This window comes from Phycodurus eques, chromosome 11 (assembly GCF_024500275.1).
Source record: "Phycodurus eques isolate BA_2022a chromosome 11, UOR_Pequ_1.1, whole genome shotgun sequence".
NCBI classification, from domain to species: Eukaryota; Metazoa; Chordata; class Actinopteri; order Syngnathiformes; family Syngnathidae; genus Phycodurus; species Phycodurus eques.
In genome coordinates, this window is record NC_084535.1 from 8,159,495 (window position 1) to 8,186,144 (window position 26,650).

Genomic DNA, 26,650 nt, shown 5'->3' on the forward strand with positions numbered 1-26,650 from the left:
GCAGCCAACAGAAAATAGACTGCTGAAATAAATCAATACAATTTCATGGGACATATATTAGCATTCAGATTGTAAATGTAGGTCAGTGGTTCTGTTAGTGTTTAGGCCGGCAGAGAAGGCCTGACCCACCAGCCACTGCCAACGAACCTAACGTGCATGTTCTTTGAATATGGGAGGAAGCCGGAGTACCCGGAGAAAACCCAGAACCTTCGAACTCTGAGGCAGGCAAGCTAACCACTGGCGCACTGTGTTGCCCCGGCTCCACATCCAAATCTCAAAATTCCTTAAGTCGGGCACGCACAGTTTCAACATTTACATTCCTCATCCTTACGTGTGGTCAACAACACTGAGTCACAGACGCCGTGATCGTGACGGGAAACGGAACGATAGGCAATTAAGAAGCGACTTGAAACTCATACACAAATAGAGGAGCAACTGATTGTGGTAAGTGTTTGTGCAATGTGCCTCACATGTCATTCGTCACAATATAAATGACAAAGAGAACAGTTTGCAAATGCAATGTCGTTACCAGCGTACCCTCTAGCTACAAGCTAGCTACAGTTAGCCTAGCTTCTTGTTTTTGTTTTTCTACTATACTAATACTCTCGTCTGGATTCCTCATGGCACCATAATTCTTCCTTGTCGTGTGTGGGCGTCTCTCACATTTATCATCATTGGTTAAGATGTTAATAATAAGAAATAGCTCTCTTCTTGTTGTTTGACTGCTGTTTCTCCCCCAAGAAAAACACCACACCACACCGGCTAATTAACGCATTGTTGGCGAGTGAGGTGTGATAACTACATGTGGATTTTACTTAGCGGTCATTGTTGCTACTACACATGATGGTGCTATGCAAAAATATGACTCAGAACAAAGTATTTTGGTTACAGTACGTCTACACAACATTATGAGTACATACACAATGTAACATGATCCAATACAAGAACTGCTTTAAAAATGTTTGCCTTGATGTTGATCTTGTTATTGTGGACATAACTTGCAGAACTGCACTATATGAAGCGTGATTGTATTTTGGTTAGCTTAATTAGACACATGGGAGGGGTAAACCATCAGAATCAGGTTTCAGTTTGATTTACCATAATTTGTCGTGTATAATGCACATCCCCCCCGCCCAAAAAAAATATTTGTCAAAAGTCAAGAGAGCATATTATACATAGGTATAGGGGAAAATGAAAAAACTTCCCTCCATCCATCCATCCATCCATTTTCTACCACTTATCCGAGGTCGGGTCGCGTGGGCAGTAGCTTTAGCAGGGACACCCAGACTTGGCTCTCCCCAGCCACTTCTTCCGGCTATGAAAAAAACTTACATTTTATAAATGTATGCCGCCATCGAGAGGATGAAAAAGCTGTACAGTTTCATTCCAATATGCCACCGCCCCCCTGCGACTGACTGGCGACCAGTTCAGGGTGTAGTCCGCCTTTCACCCGAAGTCAGCTGGGATAGGCTCCAGCGTCCCGCGACCCTAACCAGGATAAGCGGTGTTGAAAATGGATGGAATGATGCCACCGCCCACCTAGAGGTTATGAAAAAGGTGTACAGTTTCATTCTAGTATACCAACGCCACCTAGAGGTTATGAAAAAGGTGTAGCCTACACTTTCATTCCAATATGACAGGGGTACATATATATGTACAGTTGTGCTCATACAGAATTTGTGAAATACTGTTCTTTTTTTTTTTTTTTAATACGACTGATGACTGAACAACAACTATCATTAATTTCTTTATGTTTATGTTTTGTTTAATGATAATGCTTTTCTGAAATGCTTGACAGTTTAATTTGAATCCCAATAAAATAAAATGAAATGTGTTTTGCCTGTTTTCTTTTCAGAATTGGACAGATCTTACAAATTCTGCCTGGGTAATCAAATTCAAATTATTTGAAAAAAATCTATCAAAATACAGATAATACTTCATGTTGTGATCGTATGGGTGGAAGCAAAATCATGCATTGAAAAAATGCATTATGCATAGGTAGAAGGGTTTTCCATAATTTTTAGGTCAACTTTGGGGGTGCGTATTATACATGGGTGCACATTATACACGAGAAATTACAGTTCTACTATCAGAAAAATTATCATTATTATTGAATTAATATCTCTCTGACAGTGTCAATGAAAAAAATTGACATCCAGAATGCGTGTTGGTTCAGCAGCTATGCCTAATGAACCGTCGGGTAAGAGTGCTGTACATGGTCGCGTTTGCTCAAGGATCATCCAGCATCATGAAATGCTTTAATGCAGACTCAATTCAATTTTAGCAGGAATAAAAACCCTTTAAACTGAATTCACCTTTTATACCCACGTTTGAACTGCTCACAATAACACCAATTTACTGGGTAATGGCCAAATACTGTAAATCCAACATCCGATCAAGTGGTACATAACACAGTAAGTAAAGCAGGGAACGTTCTCACCTTTTTTCGACTTTGCTCCAATCTTCAACTTGGAAGGCCAGGCTATTTGTGTTTGTGTTTCATCCATAATCTGCAACACAATAAACATTGATTAACATCATATGGTGCATCAGGGTTAAAGAGGTAGTTGAGCAGGTGCAGTTTTGTTTACAATCAAAACAATCAAAAAACCATCCAACATTTCAAATGTGGGTATGGATGTAAAAAAACAAAGTAGCTTGAAGGTTTCTCCATTTTTTTTAACGTAATACACATTCAATGTACCTCATTACTGCTAAAATACAACTACAGTGGTACATTGACTTACAAGTGCCCCAAGTCTTTCGAGCTGCGAGTTGTTGCGTTGTCAATTTCTTGCTTTGTGTTACAAGCCAAACTCTGACTTACAAACTTCAGATTCACTGCCACGGAAGCAAAGTGGAGGGAGGAAGGAGAAAAAATAAATAAAAATAAAAAAGGAAGGCAAGCAAAGGAAGGCACTTTCAGTTATTGAATGGGACAAACGGTCACACACACAAATACAAAATGAGAACACTCACAAGGAGCTACAGTAGCCAAAACTTGTGTTCAGATGATCACACAAAGACTAACCAGTCGTGTTCCTAACGTCACTCATTAGGCCACACCCCTCAAAGGCACACATAAAACACTGCAGTTGTTGTGACTCGGGTTGTTCCAACGTACAGTAATTGCACTTCATAAAACCTGTTTATTTCTTTACATTCTCTGCAGTACTTGTGAAAACATTTGTTAGCGCCTGTTTGCTCTCTCACAATGTCAAGAATTGGGAGACTGTTGTATAACATCACTTTGAGGTAACGAAAAGAAGACTCTCGCTCGCACAGTGCTCCAAACAAGAGGCAAAGTGCGGTTGATTCACTTCACTGTATGATGCTGATAAGATCATGAGACCACTCAACTAAAAAGCAACTAGTTTTTGGTCAATTTTCACTTGTTTCAAGCTATTTTCTACTTGAAATAAGTAGGAAAAATGTCAGTGGAGTAAGTTTTTTTTTTTTATTATTACAATGGCATATTTCTCAATTTCTTTCAAGTGAAATTTTGCTTGAAACAAGTGAAAATTGTATAAAACAAGTTACTTTTTAGCTGATAGTCTTATTTTAAGTGTGATAAGTCCTCAATGTGGCTGTGGCGGAATCCATTTTAAACATGTATGGTGATAGAAGCTATACAGTATTGTGTATTGGTACTGCGCAGCACAGAAATCATCTCAAAACGAGTGCAGAAAAAGAAAAGCCCAAAAACTTTGGCTTGGCTACCTGTGAAAAACGCCAAGGACAATCTGCGTGAGAGGCCCTTGACAAATCCAGTCGTCGTAACCGGGAGCACATGCACGGACGTTAAGAAAGCAAACCTCCAACCTCCTGCTCGTCCTTTCAACCACAGGAAAGCTCACCTTGCTTGGCTTTCTGGTTACAAATCCACAGACAAACCTCTCGAGAGCAGCTCGCCAGAAGTTAGCAGAGTGGGGGAAAAAAATTCAGACCTTAACATTGAAAAAAAGATGATATATATTCTCTCTCTTTGTTTTCATACTTTCCAGGCATCTTCGGGGTGAAGAAGGCAAGAATTTCTCCAAAGTGCTCCCATGTCTGACACCGGAGCACCATTTAAAACTACTTAATATTCCTCAGTGGTCTGCGGCAATAAGAAATAAAACACCTAATCTCATTTAAAAGTGCACCCTATCAAGATTAGCTGGACAGATTAGCAACACCACTACAGTCATCATAATAATTCCCAGCTTTTCCCAGCGTTCCCCCTTAAAAACATTTTGGAATTCTAACATTTCTCTCGCCAAAATATAAAACAGTCTGTGTCCTTAAAGCATGCCTTTGGGGACACAAATTAAAAAAGGGAAGTGCTTAAATTCCACCATATGCTCTTGTGGGAGTAGCCCGGTCTGGTAGGCGTCGTGTCTAACACATACTGACAGCTTGTCCTTCCCAAGCGTGACACGCATCACACGAGCCCGTTTTTCCTCACACTGCGCACACATGATGGTTGATTGCAAGTGCTGTCGCATTAAAAAAGGACAAGGAACAGAACACATCGCTCAGAAGTCATTAGCAAAAAATAAATCCAAAACAAGCTTGCTGCTTGTCTTTGAAATCTAATTTGCACACATTTACACAATGGGATTTTTATCTTTTTTATTAATTTTTTTAAATACTAAACACGTCATTATTTCCTCTTCTGAAGTAATTGAGTCAAGCTGTGGACTTTGCAATTGTTATCATCTAAAAGCAACTAAAATAAAAATAGCAAATAATCAGCAACTTGTGAAATATGAGGCTGGCATAGCCAGATTTCAGCAAATGCAAAACAGCCAGAATTCAGCAAATGCAAAACAGAACTCCGTTTTGGTATGATAATGGGGAATGAAAATAAGGCAGAATTTGTTTGCAGAAAAATTGTTTTTAAGGAATTTGTTGGATTTCTTTTTTTTTTTTTTAAAGCCAGGGTAACTCTGATGCATCCATTAAAAGACATACGACAGCAACTGTGAGTCAATGCATTTATTATTATTTTTTTTTAATTACACTAACTACTGGACTAACATGGAGACTATAGCATCAGCATGTTTGTGGTGCAGCAATGGAAAAACGTTAAAAACAACAACACAAAACGAAAAGCCACAACGTCCTGAATTGAGTGAATACGAGCAATCTCGATTCGGCTCAGCACCACATTGTCCACCTTTATGTCTGACATTGTGTATTAGACAATTTTCCCGCACAATTTAAAAGCAGGTCCCAGGTGTCTTCATAAAAGGTCTCTGACATTCGGCAAAAAAAACACAAAGCATAAAGAATTGCAGTACACTTAACTTGGAACACTGGTTGAAATCACTTCGTTTTGGGGGTTCAGTTTTCTGGCAAATACAGAGTAGGGTTTCCCATGACAACCAGTGGTGGGGCTATATGGAGTATTCGTCCTAGTGAGCAGCTACTCGGTGATGCCAATTTAGCCGACTTTTACGACTCTCTTGGGGAACTTTTTTGAAAAGCAAGTTGAAAAAAAATCTCATGACTTTTTGTGGTGTTATTGGAGATTTTTGGACACTGAGACTCTGGAGCAGATGTTCACCCCTCCACGTCCAGACTGCAAATGCAGTGAACTCAACTCAGCTCACTTCACAACAAGCAGCAGGTTGGCGTAGTAAACAATCCCCCCCAAAAAAGTGTGTTGTAATGCCACTCCAACTTGAAGTTTACTGTCAAACTTAAAACAAAGAAATACACAACGTGTATTTAAATCAACCACATGACTACTTTAAAGTCAGCAGGTTTAATGCTAACACATCATGAGAAACAGCGTAGAGATAGCAAACAGCAGCTATGTGGCGGTGTTGTAACACTAAGGAACAGATATTTGAACACAAATGATGCAGCAACACATGTGGGCAGACGATATAATAATATGCACAGGCAGCTATAGAATATATCGTTATCCGCTGCGAAAAACGACTAATGTAGTGCAGGTTACTGAGACATTTTCTGTAGTTGAGTGAAAAAAATAAATAATCCATAATATCATCAAAATGTTCAGAGAATCTGGAGAAATCACTGCCTGTCAGCGGCAAGGCCGAAAACCAACATTGAATGCCTGTGACCGTCGATCTCTCAGGCGGCACTGCATCAAAAACCGACATCAATGTGTAAAGGAAATCTGTTATGGACGCAAAGTTCAAAAGCCAGCATCTATGATGGTATGGGGCTGTGTTAGTGTCAATGGCATTCGTAACTTTACACATCTGTGAAGGCACCATTAATGCTGAAAGGTACATACAGAAAAATGTCTTTTTCATGGACGCCCCCGCTTATTTCAGCAAGACAATGCCAAACCACATTCTGCACGTGTTACAACTGCGTGGCTTCGTAGTAAAAGAGGGGGGGGGGGGGGGGGGGGTACTAGACTGGCCTGCCTGCAGTCCAGACCTGTGTCCCATTGAAAATGTGTGGTGTATTATGAAGCGTAAAATACGACAACGGAGACCCCGGACTGTTGAACAGCTGAAGCTGCACATCAAGCAAGAATGGGAAAGAATTCCACCTACAAAGCTTCAACAATTAGTGTCCTCAGTTCCCAAACGTTTATTGAATGTTGTTCAAAGAAAAGGTGATGTAACACAGTGGTAAACATGACCCTGTCCCAGCTTTTCTGGCACGTGTTGCAGCCATAAAATTCCAAGTTAAATGATTATTTGCTAAAAACAATATAGTTTCTCAGTTTGAACATTAAATATCTTGTCTTTGTCGTGTATTCAATTAAATATAGGTTGAACATGATTTGCAAATCATTGTATTCTGTTTTTATTTATGTTTAACACAACGTCCCGACTTCATTGGAATTGGGGTTGTACAAAACTTTGTGTAAAGTAGTTTTTCCATAATCCTGCTAGTAAACACATTTACTCACACATTTACTTCTGTGGAATGAATACAAAGCAGAATTCCTTTCAAATGACCCACCCTCATCTATTCTAATTCGGTATCCTAATGATTTCAAAGAAGAAAAGATGAGGGTGCTCAGTGATGTGTCGAAACAAACAACGATATCCTCGTTCATGTCCTGTAGGAAAGTCCCCTTGGCTGCAACAAGTGTTGCAATAACAGCATCAGTGCAGGGATTACGAGCAGCTTTTCAGAACATTCGGGGCTGAAAACAAAACAAAAAAAACCCTGATGATTTCTGCGCTGGCCCGAGGCCCAGGTCACCGTTCTCTGCTGCATGTCAAGCAGGATAAATAAATAAAAATACCTCTGTAGCTGAATAAAATCTTTTCATCATTAAATGAAGCAAGCGGCATTTGCTTCTCAACAATAACAAATGGAGTGTGTCCTAACGTGTGTTATTTGAAACCAAAAGAAATAGATGTCCTTGGTAATTTATAAGTCAAGCTAAATAAAACTAATACAGCCCAATACAATACATTATGCAATCTATTAGTAGCAGGTGCTAGATGTTGTTTTTAGACTGTATGTTTAACGGACTTACTCGGTTTGACATAACATTTGGCGCATCACTCACAAAGACCTAGTTGAGGTCAACAGCAACCAAAAATGTGCTTTAAATATCAATCAACCGCAAGCTAATTCCATAAAACGTCAACACGAAGCATCTCAGATTTTAAGACTTTTGTATCACACGGAGATGGTTTCAGGAAATAAATTCACCTGAGGGTGAAATGATGCTGCTCACTTGACAGTAACAGTATGGAGACAAATGGCAAAAGCATTTCTAAAAAGTACAACTTAACACAAAATGAGGACAAGGCAGGGCAGCACCGTGTCCTAGTGGTTAGTGATTTGGATGGGGAAAAAAATTATATCAATTACAAAAAATACACATTACAGTTACAATCCAATTAATTTAAATTGAGTTTAAATATGGGAAGAGATGCTTTACATACAAATAAACGTTTGAAGATGAAAAATTATGCAATGTGGCAGCACAGAGTTATAGTGATCAGCGTGTCTGCCTTACAACTGAGAGGTTCTGGGTTCGAATCTTAACTGCGGTCTTCCTGTGGGCAGTTTGGATGTTCTCCCCTTGCTTGTATGAGCTTTCTCTGGGGACGTCCGCCCACATTCCAAAAACTGATGTTAGGTTCATTGAAGACTCAATTGTCCATTACTGAGAATGTGACAGTGAATTATTGTTTTTATATATGTGCGACTGACTGGCAACTAGTCCAGGTTGTACCCTGGGGTACACCGTCTCTTGCCCAATGTCAGCCGAGATAAATGCCAGCTCAGTCGCGACCCTAAGGAGGACAACAGGAAATGGATGAATGGAGGACAAGGCACAAGTAAACCCTATAAGGACGAGAACTGCATTTCGAAAGAAGACACTGCTTTGATTACTTCCCAGAAGTCTTCAAGCTTCCTGAGCTATGCTTCATAAGGGATGTCTTGAAAAAAAAAAAAAAAAAAAAAAGGTCCTTGTTCAGCGAGCGGGAGAGACATTTCCTGTTCAGTGCTGCTGTTCTTGGCGGCGACGTGCAGATGGGACTGATTTCTGACAAGACCACACACAGTTTTAATTGGAGAATGCTGTTTATTTTTGATGCGAGGACTCGCGTACAACAATCCCAAAGCACAAATTTGGCGAGCTACACCTTTAATGCCTCACCTTTCTCTGCCTACGCCCCTTGTGGAACGTATAAGTAGAAAACGTCGCGTCTGATCAGTTTAATCGCACAGCCTTGACATGCTGATTGGCTCTTAGAGGTTTCCAGTTGCTGTGCGAGCAAAATCAAACAGGATTACATTAAATAAATAAATAAATAAATAAAGTCCCGGAACGCAGCACATGTGGCGGACACACGTGACTGTGCACGTGCACGTGCATGTTCCTATGCTGGCACATAGTACATCTACAGCTACAGCAATCAACATGGCAGAGGCATGTTTCCTCCTGGCCCGCGCTGCGATGGTGCAGCTGTTGTTTCAGCTGGAATGTGTGTGTGTGTGTGTGTGTGTGTGTGTGTGTGTGTGTGTGTGTGTGCGGCAGCAGGACACGAGGGGCTGTCGGGGGTGTAAAGATGTGAGCAGACCTTGAGGCGGCATCAACAGAAACGATGCAGTTGACGGTTTCGATACAAAACGAGAAACTTTCCTGGCATCGTAGTCGTTCCTTTCGGATGATGCTTTTACCTTAACTTAAAGTTTCATTAGTTCCGTTACCAAGCTCGTAAACCCCATTTAATCGTTCAGTCGATCCCCCGCATTCTCGCGGTTCAGCAACCACAGATTCGCCTATTTGAAGACCCCCCCCCCCCCCCCCGCCTAGTTTTTTTCAATTTTATCATGCTTTTGTTGTTTGGTGTTTTTTCTTTTTAGGGGTTGTTTCCCCCAAAAACGCTTAAAGTGGCAGTTTGTCCCTGCTTATATAAGAATTTTTGGGTTATAAAAAACAAACAAACAAAACCTTTTTACATTCAAATAGTTTATTATTATTTATTTTTTTTACAATGGAATTATAATGGCAGTCGGTTATCTGTGGATTTGTGCTTTTCGCGGTCTAATTAAATTTCCCGAGTGAAATGCAGTGAAATAGCATTACAATTAACCGTTTCGTCCCCAAAAACCATCGTGCGGACACTGAGCCGGGGGCCTGTCACCAGCCGAGTCACTCTGAACTAGTTTGCTGTCTAAAGACGACAACAGGAAGTCTGCTTTGAGAGTTTGAACTACATCCATGCAGACCTCCGCAATGGCTCGACTCCTCCACGCAGAATTATTGTGCTTTAATACAACACTGGCACGGCAGAACATTCAGATACAGTTTCTCCCATCCCATAAAAAAATATATATGTATTCAATTAAATTACCTAACGTTGCCTGACCAAAGTCTGCTAGCTTAATGCTAACAAATGATGTAAAACCCCAAAGGCGTGCTAACCAAATATGTATCAATGTTGTTGTAGTTATAAACCTTTAAACAGACAAACATTTGTATTTATGTTATGCAAAAACAGCAAATACATTTGCAGCTTAGTTGTGACTATCTTCATGTTACACAATCAAATGCACTTATGTTAATGTGTATGTTTTATATTGCCCCGATTGGCCAAGCGTGCACACCAGAAGGAGCAGCACAATGTCTATTGAATTAAAGCAAGCAATCAAGATGCAAAAACAGTTTAATACTTAAAATTCTATTTAAGTATGTTATACTGTGTGTTTTGAGTCAATACCATACCGTAGAGTGCAATTTTTCTTAAACGTTACAAATTGTATTCTTTTTGGGGGGCTGAAACAAATTAATGGCTTTCCCATTCATTTCAATGGGGAAAGATGATCAAATTAAACTCATAAATCAAGGTACCACAATGATGATCTTGTCTCCATTGACTCACAAATGTACTTAGTCTGTGTTAAATCTGGGCCTGTTTAGTCTAACGCAAGGCTAGACCTAATGATCTTTTACAGAAGATTAATGCGATTGGGAATCTCTGAATTACATTAACACAACACATTAGACAGCTCAGGGGTACCTAATGATGTGTCTGGTGTGTGCAGATTGTATTTCTGCCCGCTGAAAGGAACAAGAATAACTGGCTTGAGATTTGGCACTTCAACATCACGCCTGGTCTTATTTACAGAACCGCAACTGTCGGGATGGAGAAGTGGAAAAGGGTTCAGGGACCAAGTGGCCAAGGCTCACTTCAAATCCCCTCCAAGTTTGTGCCGAGAAGCTCTGCGGTCAATATACTGCAGTGGTTATTGGTTTAAAGCCGCTGGGTTTTTCGCAAGTATCACGGTGAGCCATGATTTTACACTCATCGGTGACACAAGGCCTCTGATGTAAAAAGGTGCGTGAATCTGCGAAGACTTTGTTTGACTTTACCGCTAAAGCAGTATCCTGCGCTTCCTGCTCCTTGGAAACCCATTTGAGCGTTTATTTGCTACGCTTGATATCTCACGTAAGTTCAATATACTAGTATACTTTTTGTCCTCACTCCCAAGACAATTCAGCGCTCTAGTAGAATGACTTCCTTACTAGCAACCTTTTTTTCACTACTGCCGTCTACTACTATAAGACATTTCAATTTTCTCGTATGACAAATTTGGCATACTACTAGGACAACTACATGTTACTATTGAGGTCAAACTACGAGTAGGTATTTTGGTGCTACTAATAGTGTCCAGAAGGCTACTAGTGTGTGTAATGCCTACTAGCTGATATCCAACTTAAGGTCCATTTATTAGTACTGTATGTGAATTGTCCTTGTAGACAATTCAGTGCATTAGTCGAACAACTAGGCTAGGGCACACTAGTAGCCTTATGTTTTTTTTCCACTAGTATATGACTTTTCTGCACACTAGTAGGACAACGTTTCCAAACTAGTAGGAAAACTACGTTACTAGTGAGGCAAAACTGCACTAGTTGACATGTGTGCTACTAGTAAAGCACTAGATGTTAAGTAGAATTCTATAATGCCACTAATAGTGCTAGCGGCATGCCGTTGTCAACTAGTGCCCAACTGTGCGTCACAAATAAGATGTCCTGTAGTTGTCCTGATAATATGCTAAATAGTATACTAGTACACATGGGCTTTAAGCTTGTAAGACAAATCAGCGCACTAGTAGAATGACTAGGGTGCCCTAGTAGAACAATTCCATCGTCCTAGGATAGTTTTTTTTCATTACTATATGACAGGTCAACTTTGGAATACTAGTCTGACACGTATGCTACTAGTGAAGCAAAACTACTAGTGGACATTGTGGTGCTACAAATAGGGTCCAGGAGGCTACTAGTGTGTGAAATGCCTACTAGCTGACGTCCATAGTGTATGACCCATGGCTACTAGTTAGGCCTAGTTATGTTATTCATGCAACACAGTAGTTGACTAATTGCATATTAGTAGGCCAAATGTATTATTAGTGTCGCACTAATAGTGGGGGGGGAAAAAAAGATTCCTCGTAAGACACAGTTGTTCTATTTGTGCGTCGTAGTCATTCTACTAGTGTGCTAAATTGTCTTGCTAGTGAGGCCGTTTTTGCATACTGTTGGTCACCTTGTTGGTTTTGTGTTGACACCATGAGGTTTTCTGCCGCTGTGGAGTCAAAGGAAGTCCAGTAGACGGTGAGTAAGAGCTAGTAACTGGGCTTGGGGAGAAAATGTGGGGGCGGACATTGTGTCTGTGTGTGTGTGTGTGTGTGTGTGTGTGTGTGTGCGCGCATATTGCTGTCTTCAGTTTCTACCTCTGAGTCTTCCGGCAACTGTGGTACCTTTACGAAAAGTAGCATGTCAGTCATTAGCCAAGACGAGCATGGGCGTGATAGGCCGGCAGGAAGTGGTCAAACATTTTCCATTTTTCATCAGCTTGAAGGTATCACGCACACACACTTCATTCATTTACGCTCGACAATACACAGTCCAAAGCTGTGTTTATTTTCCAGCCTTGAGCAGAGCATGGACACAGATCACGCTATCTGAGGGGCAGTTGCAGACAAATGGATCAGAATGGAAAGACTGTACTTGAATGAAAACATTGTCTTTTGCGGTCTTCCAACTCAAATAGCTTCACTCTAATTTCGAACTGACGATTTAACCTTGAGCCGTGACTACTTCGCTGAGGTCTTGAGATCTTGAGGGGCAAGGTTGAAACACTTCCAGGCAGATTTTCCCCTAATAGCTTTGCGGAGCACCAACGATATTTCAACTTGTACTGCAAAATTTAAAAAAGTGGAGAGTTGCCAACAGTGGAGAGTTCTTTTAAAAATTCCTTCCGCCTGTTTTGCATTACTTGCCTTTTGAAATGTGCTTCAGGAACTGTTAAATTGCCTTCCCCACTCTGCTTCATTAAGTCCAACACCAAATACTTTAAACAAACAGGAGGACTGCTAAGACACTGAAAACCTTTGGCAAAAAGTTCATTCATTGGAGCCCTCGAACCTTTTGACACTTCTGACATACCCTTTGGCTGACAAAACTCCTTCAGTTTTGAATTTGTTTTCATAAACATGACAGGATTAAGTTGTCCATTCGTCCTCCCTAGAAAATTCTGATTTGGCCTCAGTTCCCCACGTCCACACCAGTTCTTTGAAGTGCAGGTGATTCTCCACCAATGTTCCTCAAATTTTCAGGGCTTATTTCTCTATGTCAAGTCAAGGTCCCAATTCCATAACTATAGTATTACAGTTACAAAAAATAAACCACAGAAACCCAATATAAAAAAAAAAAAAAAAAAACGAGACCAGTTAATCCATTGATAGTCAAAGAACTGAGATCCAGTGAGATTTGCCGACATTTTGTGGCAATTTGAACTCCCAAGTTTTGTGCAACTTTAGAGACGTATAACTTCTGGAAATATTGGTCCAATAACTTTTACAACCTTTGAGAGTCCAGTTTTTTTTATGATGTTCTAATGAGAAAAACCTTTTCTCACCCTCCCATTTCTCATTTTCAACAAATCTCCTGTAGTCCTTCAAGGATTATCGTTCACAGCCAAAGCAACAACCCGATACATTTTTAATGGAATCCAATACAAGATGTTTGAGCTAAGTAGAAACAAAACGGGTTGCAACTTTCAACCATTCATTCATTCATCTTCCGTTCCGCTTATCCTCGCGGGCGTGCTGGAGCCCATCCCAGCTATCTGCGGGCGACAGGCGGGGTACACCCTGAACTGGTCGCCACCCAATCCCAGGCAACTTTCAACCAATGACCATAATTTCTAATCTATTTAAATGACCTGAAACTATGGTAAAGGTTCACAAAAGGGGCACTTCGCACAATTTGCCTCAGTGTCGAGAGGTCTCAGGATCAAGGGTCCTTCGTTTACGTGTTCTCACACGCTTGCGCGGATTTCATTATAGTGGTACTTGGAGCGCTGAGTAATATTTGAAGTATTTGGTGTAAAATGTTTGAGAACCACTGCATTCAATCGGTATAGGGTCACATTCTTAAGTGACATAACATTCCATGAGTCGTACGTGGATGAGAGGGTGTTGTTGACTAAAAATATTCATGGCACTCAAAGTTCAGAACATTAATTAAATCACGGATGAAGTCAATGAGGCAGAGCCTCTACGTTCAACCTGACGCACATGCTTTAAACTTTTACAGCACAAACGTGTACTTTGTGTTCCGTTACATAAGTGAGAAAAAGGCCCAGTGTTGTGTCAGCTGCGTTACGGGGAGCGTAGTTGCCTGCGGTGATTCAACGTCAGTGTCAGTTCCATCGTTTTATGTTTTGTTTGGATTTTTAATCAGGAACAACCGGCCAGAGCACCTGACATGTGCACGACAGTGCGTCCCCCACCTTCCTCGCCTCCCACTTGCAAGAAAAGACACTCAGTGGGCAACAACACAACCCAAAGATAATAAAGCAAACAAGCAAGTGTGGACAACACTCTTGACACTCACCTTCTGAAAGAAATCCTCCCCGCCATTGACTCTCCCCTCTGAGGCAGCTATAGTGGGACAGAGAAGCATAAAAATGATCATTGTTAATCATGGCCACAATGACCTCTCTTTAAGATTGTGTCTTCACATGGCAGCATTTATGGTTGATTTCACTTTCTTGCTCATGTTATGCTTGGCGAGTTACTGGTACCGCTCATTTACAGGAACGGTATTAAAGTCATTCTCTATAATCCCAAAGACTGGACAACAATCCCATGTGACTAATTGACGGATGTAGGGCAATCATTATTACAGGATACAGAAGCCAGGAATGGTCTAATAAATACAATGTTTGAGTCAATTGTTGTGGACTTGCACTTTTTTCAGATTCTTAGGCACAATTCTGGGAATAACTTGGAAACTGCAGTTTAGGAAAGAAGGGTCCCAGTGCAAACAAAAACCAAAATGTACAAGAGCTGGATGCTTCAGTCATTTTCCGAGCACGAAATAGAATACGGAGGAATTCCCTCAGCCTGTCCAACGAGTTGAACTGCCACTGGCTGTTAATTAATGTGAACTAAGTCACTTTTTTTGTAAAATAAGACTGAAGAAATAAAACTGAGGCTTGTATATTATAAGGTATCAACAATGCTGACTTCAGGCAATACATGTAATCATGCTGTCTACGTAAAGTACTCTGTAGGGTGATTCATTTTTATAATATATACTGAAGCAGAACTCCAAATACTTTCAAATGGATGATAATTGACAACATACGCGATGTTAGTTACCTAGGTACAGCCATTTTCTAGGTCACTAGCTAGAGAAAATGACTTTAGTTTGTGAGCTATGAAAATTACTTTAGCAGCAATAAAATAAACTGAATTGTAATGGATCTTCATTTGCCATTGACAGTACATGAAGAGGACAAAACATTTTTTTGTTTCTCATCCAAGTCCAAAGTTAAACAGTTAGCTTGCGAACCTTGCCCTGATATTTCAAGAATTCGTCCACATATTTGCTCTTGCCATGTGAACAGTGATCGAGATGAAACACTCGGACTACAAAAACTGTTAGAAAACACCAGATTGTGCTTCAAAACTTCTAGGAAAACAGTTCTATATACAGTATTGAAAGGTATTACATTGCTGACTTCAGGCATTACATGTAATCATACTAGCATTCATTTATAATATACCTGTATATAGTAGTCATGACGTTCGATTCTATCAATAATATAAAGATAAAGGCAAAAAGACCTTATCTCTATGTTAGAGATGCTTTTTCTGCTTTTACGCTATCTAGCTGCACCAACCAAATTAAAACATCTGATGAAACAATTTGAATTAATGCGCCATTTACATGAATTGCATATGGGGGAAAAACATCTGGTTTCAAATCTGTGACAGTGAAGACAGCCGATAGTTAGCTTGCAAGCTAGCGCAGAAAATTCGAGAATCTATCAACACTGCGGCACATTTTCTCTCGACATGAGAAGAGTGATCGAGATGAAACACTTGGACCACAGTAACTGATTGAAAACAGCAGACTTTTATTCAAAACGTTTTGCGACGCATCTTTAAAACAAATGACATCTATCCAGAGTCAAATTTCTGCTTCATACGATTTCAATTCGGGCCAAGGCTGATGCAACAGGCAGCAACCCGTGCAATTAATCAGTTGTAAAATATGACAGATGCAGTTTGAGTTTGATGAAGTAGTGCTTTGATTCTACTCGAATTGGAAGAGCGACCCACGCTGGATTGAAGACGGAGGGCCAAACACCAAAGCGAACGAGGCTTGTCGTCACTCCAACACATCTGCAAGTCTTCCAGATTGTGGCAGCTCTGCTGATGTAAAATACATATCTGTCCTCCGAGGAGAATTCTCATGTTTCGCTATCGTTTGGGAGAACAGGAAGTTTTAATGACGTCTCTTAACCAACGTTCCCTGAGATAGATATGTTGCCGACTGTCGGAATCTGGGTCAGGAGCATCCACGGATGCAAATGTTGGTAGTTGTATCAAAACTGCCCAGACATTCCCATATTAACATTGATATTTTAGATGCATATGCAGAATGTGAGAAGCCTACTTAAAAAAGTAGCTTTATTTCCATTCAGAGCAGACATTGTGGCCTTTGGCGATGCACATCTACATCATCTAGGAGATATTACACATTTAAAGGCTGCCTAGTAAACAACAACCCAGGAACTTTATGATCACATTGAGAGCGTTTTGCTGTAGCTACATTTCAGACGCGATTTAGGCCAAGCAAATTCTCAGTCTAATATTGCCTCAAAAACAGATGCTGTCTGGATATTTGCTGGATTATTACTGAAAATAAAAAGGGAAAACTATTGGCTGTTGTGTGGAGTTACATAGGCTTAAAATGAAGTTTTCCGATAGCAGTCATATTGCAACCAAGGATCACCATCCTTCTCGTGAGACTTTACCAGCAAATGAAATGGGCAGCCAATCAAAGCTTATGTAAGTCTTTCTTTCAAGACTTATTCTTATTCTCTACAATAAATAATCCAATAGTAAATGTAAGATTAAGAAACCAGGGTGGTTTAACAGGTCTCGCTCAACTCCAGATAGACAAAAATCGATGGATTTCAAGTATATCACGGCACATTTCATAGACAGATACAGCAGATCACAGAGACAATGAGGCTGCAGACTGACAGGAAACTTTGAGAAAACATGAGCAAAAACCTCAGATATGCTGAAAAGGGAACATCCTGTCGACAGATGTGTGGCATGCAAACCAGCCGTGGGAGAACCCAGACACAAGATGGGAATATTACGACACACACTGGGGCTCTTATCATGACAAGGACCCCATCGGCACACCCTTTACAACACGTACTTCCAAACCGAGATCGGATGAAATGGTTCACTTCAAAGAGAGACTAGAAAGACTATTGCAGTTTGTCGATATTTACGGTGCGTCATTTTGGAACAATGCTAAGAGGCTTGGCATGGTGGGGACAACTGGTTAGAGCGCCTGCCTCACAGTTCTGAGGACCGGGGTTCAATCCCCGGCCCCGCCTGTGTGGAGTTTACATGTTCTCCCCGTGCCTGCGTGGGTTTTCTCCGGGCACTCCGGTTTCCTCCCACATCCCAAAACCACACGTGGTAGCTTAATTCACAACTCTAAATTGCCCGTAGGTGTGAATGTGAGTGCGAATGGTTGTTTGTTTGTATGTGCCCTGCGATTGGCTGGCAACCAGTTCTTGTAATTAGATGAATTGAGTGAAAAATAATTTGGGTGTTTTTCTATCAGTTCAGCTCAAAGGTTTGTAACAAAGATGGTTGCAGTGGGGAAAATGTCTTTGCCAGCCACTTGAGGCCTACAATGTCTTTTATAGGCCTGCAACAATTTTGTCTGACAAAAATCTCCTGTATAAACCTAGAATATTCTCCAATATAGGCCAACAACAAACTCCTGTGTAGGCTTATGACAATTTCCTGTACAGGTCTGCAATAATATTTTGTACAGGCCAACAACAATCTCTTGAACCGGTCTATAATAATCTATATAGGTCTATAATAATCTCCTGTGTGGTCCTAAAATAATGAGAATCATGAGGTCAAAGGAACTGCCTGAAGAGCTCAGAGACAGAATTATGGCAAGGCACAGATCTGGCCAAAGTTACAAAAACATTTCTGCTGCACTTAAGGTTCCTAAGAGCACAATGGTCTCCATAATCCTGAAGACGTTTGAGACTATCAGAACCCTTCCTCGAGCTGGCCGTCCGGCCAAACTGAGCAATCGGGGGAGAAGAGCCTTGGTGGGCGAGGTAAAGAAGAACCCAAAGATCACTGTGGCTGAGCTCCAGAGATGCAGACGGGAGACGGGACAAAGTTCTAGAAAGTCAACCATCACTGCCAGTCGGGACTTTATGGCAGAGTGGCCCGACGGAAGCCTCTCCCTCAGTGCAAGACACATGAAAGCCCGCATGGAGTTTGCTAAAACACCTGAACGACTCCAAGATGGTGAGAAATAAGATTCTCTCATCTGGTTAGACCAAGATAGAAATTGTTAGCCTTAATTCTAAGTGGTGTGTGTGGAGAAAACCAGGCACTGCTCATCACCTGTCCAATACAGTCCCAACAGTGAAGCATGGTGGTGGCAGCATCATGCTATGTGGGTGTTTTTCAGCTGCAGGGACAGGGAGACTGGTTGCAATCGAAGGAAAAGATGAATTCGGCTAAGTACAGGAATATCCTGTACGAAAACCTCCAGAGTGCTCAGGACCTCAGACTGGGCCAAAGGTTCACCTTCCAACAAGACAATGATTCTAAGCACACAGCTAAAATAACAGACTGGCTTCAGAACAACTCCGTGACTGTTCTTGAATGGCCCAGCCAGAGCCCTGACTTGAACCCAATTGAGCATCTCTGGAGAGACCTGAAAATGACTGTCCACCAACCTTCACCATCCAACCTGACAGAACTGGAGAGGATCTGCAAGGAGGAATGGCAGTGGATCCCCAAATCCAGGTGTGGAAAACTCATGGCTGCATTAGCTCAAAAGAGTGCTTATGACTGTGTGATATTTCAGTTTTTCTTTTTCAATAAATCTGCAAAAATTTCCATCCCTCCATTTTCTGAGCCGCTTATCCTCACCAGGGTCACGGGAGTGCTGGAGCCTATCCCAGGTATCATCGGGCAGGAAGTTGCCAGCCAATCGCAGGCCACATAGAAAGAAACAACCATTCGCACTCACATTCACACCTACGCGCAATTTAGAGTTGTCAATTAACCTACTATGCATGTTTTTGGTATGTTGGAGGAAGCCGGAGTGCGCGGAGAAAACCCATGCAGGCACGGGCACTCCACACAGGCAGAGCCGGGGATTGAACCCCGGTCCTCAGAACTGTGAGGCAGACGCTCTAACCAGTCTTACATTTTTTTCTGTCAGTTTTTTTCTGCTGCAATATAACAAAGAGTGAAAAATTTAAGGGGGTCTGAATACTTTCCGTACCCAGTGTAAATGATAATTATGTTTTTTTTGACACAATAATGAGTTTGTTTTTTTGTCTTTGCATTTGTCATGCAAAGTTGCTGCCTCTCAACTGAGACAGCAGGGAGTGCTACTCTTTACGCCACCAACCAAAATTACAGGCCATTGTGGAGACACAGTGACTGAAGGATTGAACAAGGGCTGCAGAGCACATCCTTTGTTTTAGTATATTTTCGGCATTTTGTTGGAGAGATAGTTCCTTCTATTACGATTTTAAAATAGAGCGTTCTTCCTTTGTAGCTCAGGTTACACAAGGACATGGACAGGATTTGTCTGCGTCCAGCATGGAGACTCATAAAAGACTCAACTGGACAGCAATAGCCCAAACCACAGATCACATGATGCAACAATAGTGTTCCCCTGTGGTTCATCCTTTGCACCTCTCAGTAGCACACTCACGCAGAAGCTGCTGTCGGCCACGGCTCTCGCCCAGACACTCACACATAGACTCGCTGATGTCACTAGCCCCCCCCACAGGGCCCCGCCTCTTCAAGGCAACATGCATTTATAAAGACACTAAAATACGTACGGTATTGTCTATACATTTTATGCTTGAAATGTGTTTTATTTGCGTTAAAATACATGTAAAATGTTTTAAAACTGTTTTTGAATAAGTTTAATGTGTGTGAGAGGCAAACTATTATATATATATATATATATATATATATTATTTTTATTTTTTTTACATGGTCTCTCTGATTTTCACCTATTGGGAGTGGGTGTGAAACGTTCCCCCCGCGATGGAGATTCACTCTACTGTCGGGGAAAAAACTAATTACACAATCTTAAATGGCTCATATTCTCCTTTATGTCATTATGTCAACAAAGTGAGCAGCAGTTTGTCAGAACCACACCCTACAACTGTCATAAACAATAATGTAATGCAGCAAAAAATATATATTTACATCAGCTCCAGAATGTGCCGAAGGTTTACTAGTCAAAAAGAATAGCATTCTTCCCTAGAGATAAATATCCCGGACAGTTTGAAGACAGTCGCTTGAGATTTCAAACCAATTGCAGGCTGACAAGAAACAGAGTTTAGGTCCTAACTCGTCTTGTCATTTTAGGGCAGGAAAGCCAATTACTGAACGTATCCAATGAGAGTATCTGTCATGACATGTAAAGAACCAATGAGCTGCAGAGAAAACATGAAGGCCTAAACCCTGGCAGATGAAACCAGGGTCTGTTCTCCATTATTTCATGGAGAGAGACTACATTTGGGAGATTCCATTGTTGTGACACCAGTGGAATGTAAACAGTGTTGATTTCTACATTTGTGGCTTCGATCCACGTGCAACAATCAGGCAAACAATACCTTCTAACTCCATCCAGAAGTCTTGGATGGGTTTTACTGGTGGATTCTTGCACTCGCATACAAGTTCAGGTTTGATGGGAAGGGTGAAATACAGGTTGAGGGAAGGCGAAAAAGCCAAAAATATCCACTCTCATCCAGAAACAGCATTGGTCACAGTTGTGATATAAAAAAAGGGTCCATTAATTCTAACTAGTTTACACTTTTCAGTCAGTAATAAACTGCAGATTAGCCAGAGGGTTTCCCCAGAATGTATCCTGTCCATTGTGTATCATAGTCTATGATGAGTACTCTGTCTTCAATAACAATTATTTTAAACCAAAATAGCTTTATCCTCAACTATTACTATTCAACAAAATGGGGAACATGGTGTACATGTGGTTAGCCCCTCTGCCTCGCGGGACAAGCGCTATAGAATATGGATGGAAGCAGTAATTATGCAAATAGTCGAGGGAATTCAACAGATTCAAATGACTAGTACAGTGAATCAATCAATTGAAAAGAATTAAAATGCCAGTAATAACTTCCAGGCCCTGAACTACTACAACAATTTTTGTTGTTTCGTTTTTAATGAAGAAATATAGTACTGTATTGTATAAAGCACAATAAAACTAACGAGAATTTAAAACATTTAAACTGGTTTTATGAAGTTTAAGAGCTGTGAACAATTTTTGGATTACAACACAATGCAAATAAAAAAATGAAAAAAAGAGATGGCTCGTAGTTCGAGAAACTTGTAAATTTGGGGACTTGTAAGTCAAGGTACCACGACTGTATTGTTGAATGAATACCTTTATGACAGTGTGTCAATCAAAACTGAGCATCGTTATCTTTTGCTGAATTGTTTGGTTCACCTCTTGTATTGAATTTATTAGATTGTGCTCTGAGGTCGCACAGGAGGAAAAAAAAAAAAAAAAAAAAAAAAAAAAAAACTCTTTAACCCTACAAAGACTCAATGACGTGAGCAAGATTTCGAGAGAGAAGTCCAGATATCAAGCCGATGCTGCTAAAATTTCATTTCTCGCCTCCTCCCGCATCATCCTTCATAAGTGACGCCAAGCGATTACACAAGGCAAGCGCATTCCTGGTGCCTGGTATCGCCGGTACAGTATCAGGTCCCCTGCCGAGCAGAGGGAGGAAGCCTCGCTTGGAGACTGCTGCTGTGTAAACATGACATTGTTGGGAAATCGCCGTTAATCATATTAGAACCATCGCCGCAGTATTCTTCTCAAGTCTACTTGGCAGATCTCACCGCTCGACTGTGTCTTCTGATACCAATCAGATGCTCTCCCTGCATAACTGGACAGAAAATTAATATTAAGTTCAAGCAAATCATATTTCCCTTCTCTGCACTGAAGTGGAGTTCTGTCCAGAATGGACAGAAATAGATCCAAAAGTATTCAAAAAAAACAAAAAAACAAAAAAAAAAAACTTCTCTAATCAAGGCAAGAGGATGAAATGCAGCTTGGAGTCAATGCTAAGTGATCAGAGAGAACAACAAACCAAAACCAGAGCTTCTCCCAAAAAACTAACACCAAAAGCTCTCGAAGGGGAGTGGTTAAAATGCTGAGTAGCGTGCACGCATGTACGTATGTGTATATAAGTCAGGGTTGCGCACCATTTCATTTCATCTCTGCCCCCACCACCGTCCCACCGTCCCCCCCCCCACACACACACCCTCAAAGAAACATTTCTAAAATAGCAACCGCAAACCAGACAGAATGTAAATCTGCACTCTGACAAGGACAGAAGAAAAAGACGTTGGAGGGCCGTGGAATAACAGATATTCATTTACAGCTCCGGCAGCACAGAAATGGGTCAGAGAGCTGTGCAGCGCTGAAATAAGACTCCCCAGGCTTTATTTTATTTTATTTTTTTTCTCCTCTCTTTCTTTTTTAAGTAATGAATTACAGGTTTTTCCACCGACTGGAGCTCAATTATATTACAGCTGCTGAGAGCTTCATCATGGCCGTGATGGAGGAATGCGGCACGCAAGCAAAGTTTGAATAGCATGAAAAGAAACGTTTAATTGTACCAGCATGTTATTGTGGGGACGGCGGGGGTGGGGGCACGACGAGAAGGTGCGAGGAGGAAGGAAAAGGTGGCGACAGATCAGCAGAGAGTCCTGCTGTGAAATCAACTTGAGTTACACTGTCGTTACTGGCGACCAGTCCGGGGTGTGCTTTTAGCTTTGCTGTCCAATGAACTGCACGGATACCTTGGAAGTGAAAAACGAGCCATCGCTGAAGAGTGGGCCCGCGGCAAGGCAGCAGATTTGAGAGAGAGAAAGGGAGAAAGTCGATCTCACTAGCTAGTGCAGCTAGGTAGCCAGCAGGCTAAGTAGCCATCAGGCTAGCTGGAAAGGCCGGAAGCTTAGTCTGGTCCGTGAGAATTTATGGCACCCGTGACGAGCGCAACACAGACCCGGCCGGGATACTTCCTGTAACCAAGTTACGGAGAGGGATCCTCGTAAAAGTAAGCCATTTTAAACTAAATTTTATTTTTTTTATACGGAGACGCAGTAGCTAAAATACGGAGACACAGCAGCTAAAAAACATCAGTCAAAACGTGCCTGCGTCCTGTCTTCCCGGTTCAATAGATAGATATCAAACAATCTAAGTGGATATTTCATTTGTTGGATTATTATTTTGGAATAGTACAAGGAGTAACGATTTGATTGTTTGCGATACCGATTGCAAGGAGAGCCACAGTCGCCGATGCACTTTTAGCAGTTTACTGAACGGGACACACAGTCAAACCCACAAACACGAAATGAGAGCGCTCACAAAAGGATGCTGTAGGCAAAGCCATAAAAAACCAAGTCTGGACAGTAACATGCTCTCCTGCCATATTGTCACCCAGCTTGACATAATGTCACTATGCAAATGAATTACAATGCAACGCAATTGACGAGTTCCAAATTGTACCATATGTACCACAGAAACCTCACAATATATATTTTTGTAAATATGAGATTATCATTGAAACAGGTTACAATTAAGACAACACATTTTTTGACCAATGCTGACAGAAGGGGGCGGGGGGTGCGTTGTTGATCACACTGCATAGTTTTTGACACAAAATAATTTCATTATTTGTTAGAGTAATAATGCTAGAATTTTTTAAATTCCTTTTTGATTTAATATAGGGTTCACCTCCCACAGGCATTGTCTTTCTGGGGTTTTCAGGAAACAATGCATCTGCACGCCATGTTCGGGATGAGTGGAAGAGCCTAGAGCCACATAACAAACCATTTTGCCAAAACCTGGCATAAATCCACTTAAAAATGGCGAAAAACAGACCGAGGCTAACGCAAGTCAATGCCGGGATTGGAGAACATAGCTGAGACCATAGAGCAGTGCAGTGCGAAGTCTTCAATGAACCTAACATGCATGTCTATGGAATGTTGGCAGAAAACTCACACAGGTATGGGGGATAACATGTAAATTCCACAAAGGAAAGACTCAAACCCAGAACCTCAGAACTTTGAGGCAGACGTGCGAACCACGACACCATCGCTTTAGATGTAATACTTAAAATGCCTTGTCGGAGATTGGGATCAAAGTTTCATCCATTATACATTGAAATCAATTGTTCCACCAGTCATTTTGGGTCTCTAAAGCTTCAACTTGTGCATTAAAACAACTCCGGCGAAAGGTATTATTGAGGAACGAACAAGCCGCGAGCTGGAGGAACATCTGCAGAAGGAACAGAATCAAGACCAGATCAAGTTCATTCTAATCCAGGAAGGTCATTGCGTGCTTCTGCGGCTTTCACATTTAAAAGGCCTTTCACCGTTGACAGCCGTGTTTGCTTTTATTTTGAAATCGTCATCGGAAATGTAAAGCGACCTGTCCTCCGAGCAGTTTTGTTTCGACAGCGGGACCCGTTGGAAATGATGCGTGGAGTAATGTTACAAGAAGGAGCGGCCTGATGGGAGCTATGCGGGGCTCACAGGATGATGGAAAAAGGACAAATGCCCAGTTCTTTATTTAAGAAACACAGGTTTGATTTGAAAATAAGTGCCATCATGTCAATGAAGACTTTATATAAATAAATAAAAAATCTTAATAAAATAAAGAAGTGTTTAACATCCTGTAACTTGTCAAGATTTTTGTTTGGTTAAGTTAGAAGTACAGCGTGAGGTTTTTTCTCATACATATGAAGAATTAGGACAACAGACCACTGTTTAAATCCTCAGGAGGAAGCAAAAGAAAGGCAAGGACTGTGGCGCATTCCCCCTCAAGGCACCCACTTCCTGTCCAATGGTCTTACTCAGCACCCGAGAGGAAGAGGAGGATGAAGCCTCAAAAGGACTTTTTTTATTATAATTTTTTTTTGGTATGACATGACAGAACAAAATAAATATGGTGAGAGCTGTGGAGGCACATTGCCGTGTGTGTGTGTGTGTGTGTGTGTGTGTGCACAACTCATTATCTATTGTCCGACAAAGCTGCCGGATAATAGTTTGGAGTTTCCGAGGTGCTACACAAATTAACTTCATGGAGAAAATGATTCACTAAGCTCAATTGCAGCTTTTTCTCGCAGTTAATGTGCAACCCCATGGACAGATTCTCGTTCACAAGAGTGGAAACCTCATGGGGTTGAGAGTAGGGAGAGTAAGTTGAGTAAGTTCTGTCCTCTGCCCGCGGAACTGTTTTTGTGCCCCCGGAACCAATGTTGCACACACATTTATTGCAGGCGAACGCAGTAGTGATTTTTAGAACACTGTTGGATGTGTAATGTACATATAACATGATGTATGAGTGAGCTAATGCTGATAATGTGACACTCGAGTCACATGACTTGACTCAAGTCAGACTTAAGTCGACAACTTTAGGATTTGAGACTTGCTCGGCTAAAACTTATGAAAGACTCCACTGTACTTGGACTTGAACTACATGACTTGACAAGCCTTGCCTATTTACATTTAAAGATCTGTATTTTCAACATAGGGTGCAATTTGTTGTCTTTTTGAAATAATGTTCTTGTGTGTATTGTGTGTGTGGACCAGGCAGCCCACCACCAGGCTATGATGCAGAGTACGGAGGTCGCCTCATGAAGTAAGTGAGTATCATGGCGGGAGCTCTGGAGATTATTCAATTGTGACTTATGGAGTGTTTTTTTTGTTTTGTTTTTTGGGATAAAATAAGAACAAAAGGAATGGCAACATGCAAGGTTTGCAACTAAAAAATAAGAGACAACAACAACTACGACATGTCAACATCGAACTTCAGCTGTCACGATTGAACCCGCAAAGAATGGTCATTCATGAACTAAGTTTGATGTCGGTTATGTGTTTAATTGAGAAGACAGAGTGACAGACAATACAGAGATTGGGTTTAGAACCATTCAAGAAATGACGTGATTGTGAATGTATATTTGTTGTACAGTATAGATACTGAGTCCAAAGTGACTAATGTATGAATATATGTTGTGAAAAAGCAAAAGTGTATGACGAGCCTTATTATACGACTCACAGAAAGGAATATTGGAATATCCATCCATCCATCCATTTACTGAGCCGCTTCTCCTCACTAGGGTCGCGGTCGTGCTGGAGCCTATCCCAGCTGTCATCGGGCAGGAGGCGGGGTACACCCTGAACTGGTTGCCAGCCAATCGCAGGGCACATAGAAACAAACAACCATTCGCACTCACAGTCATGCCTACGGGCAATTTAGAGTCTCCAATTAATGCATGTTTTTGGGATGTGGGAGGAAACCGGAGTGCCCGGAGAAAACCCACACAGGCACGGGGAGAACATGCAAACTCCACACAGGCGGGGCCGGGGATTGAACCCGGCTCCTCAGAACTGTGAGGCTGACGCTCTAACCAGTCGGCCACCGTGCCGCATATTGGAATATACAGCAACTAAATGGCAATCACTAGTACAGGGGTACACCGGCTTACACGGTTCCCAACGTACGAGGTTTGGAGGAATGAACTAGTTTGCACAGCGGCGTAAGAATACGCGGTCACCTGGC

The 26,650-nt window shown here is 41.4% G+C and overlaps 1 protein-coding gene across 1 annotated transcript in view; it reads right to left on the bottom strand.

Annotated features, from left to right (window-relative positions):
• The window catches only part of LOC133409397 (protein bicaudal C homolog 1-like), a 68,457-nt gene that overhangs the window by 36,139 nt on the left and 5,668 nt on the right, over window positions 1–26,650 (bottom strand). Inside the window, exons 2-3 of the mRNA XM_061689296.1 lie at window positions 14,345–14,391; window positions 2,441–2,510 (exon numbers count right to left, since the gene is read on the bottom strand). Coding sequence (XP_061545280.1) covers window positions 2,441–2,510; window positions 14,345–14,391 — 117 coding nt within the window. The remainder of the gene's footprint in view (window positions 1–2,440; window positions 2,511–14,344; window positions 14,392–26,650) is intronic.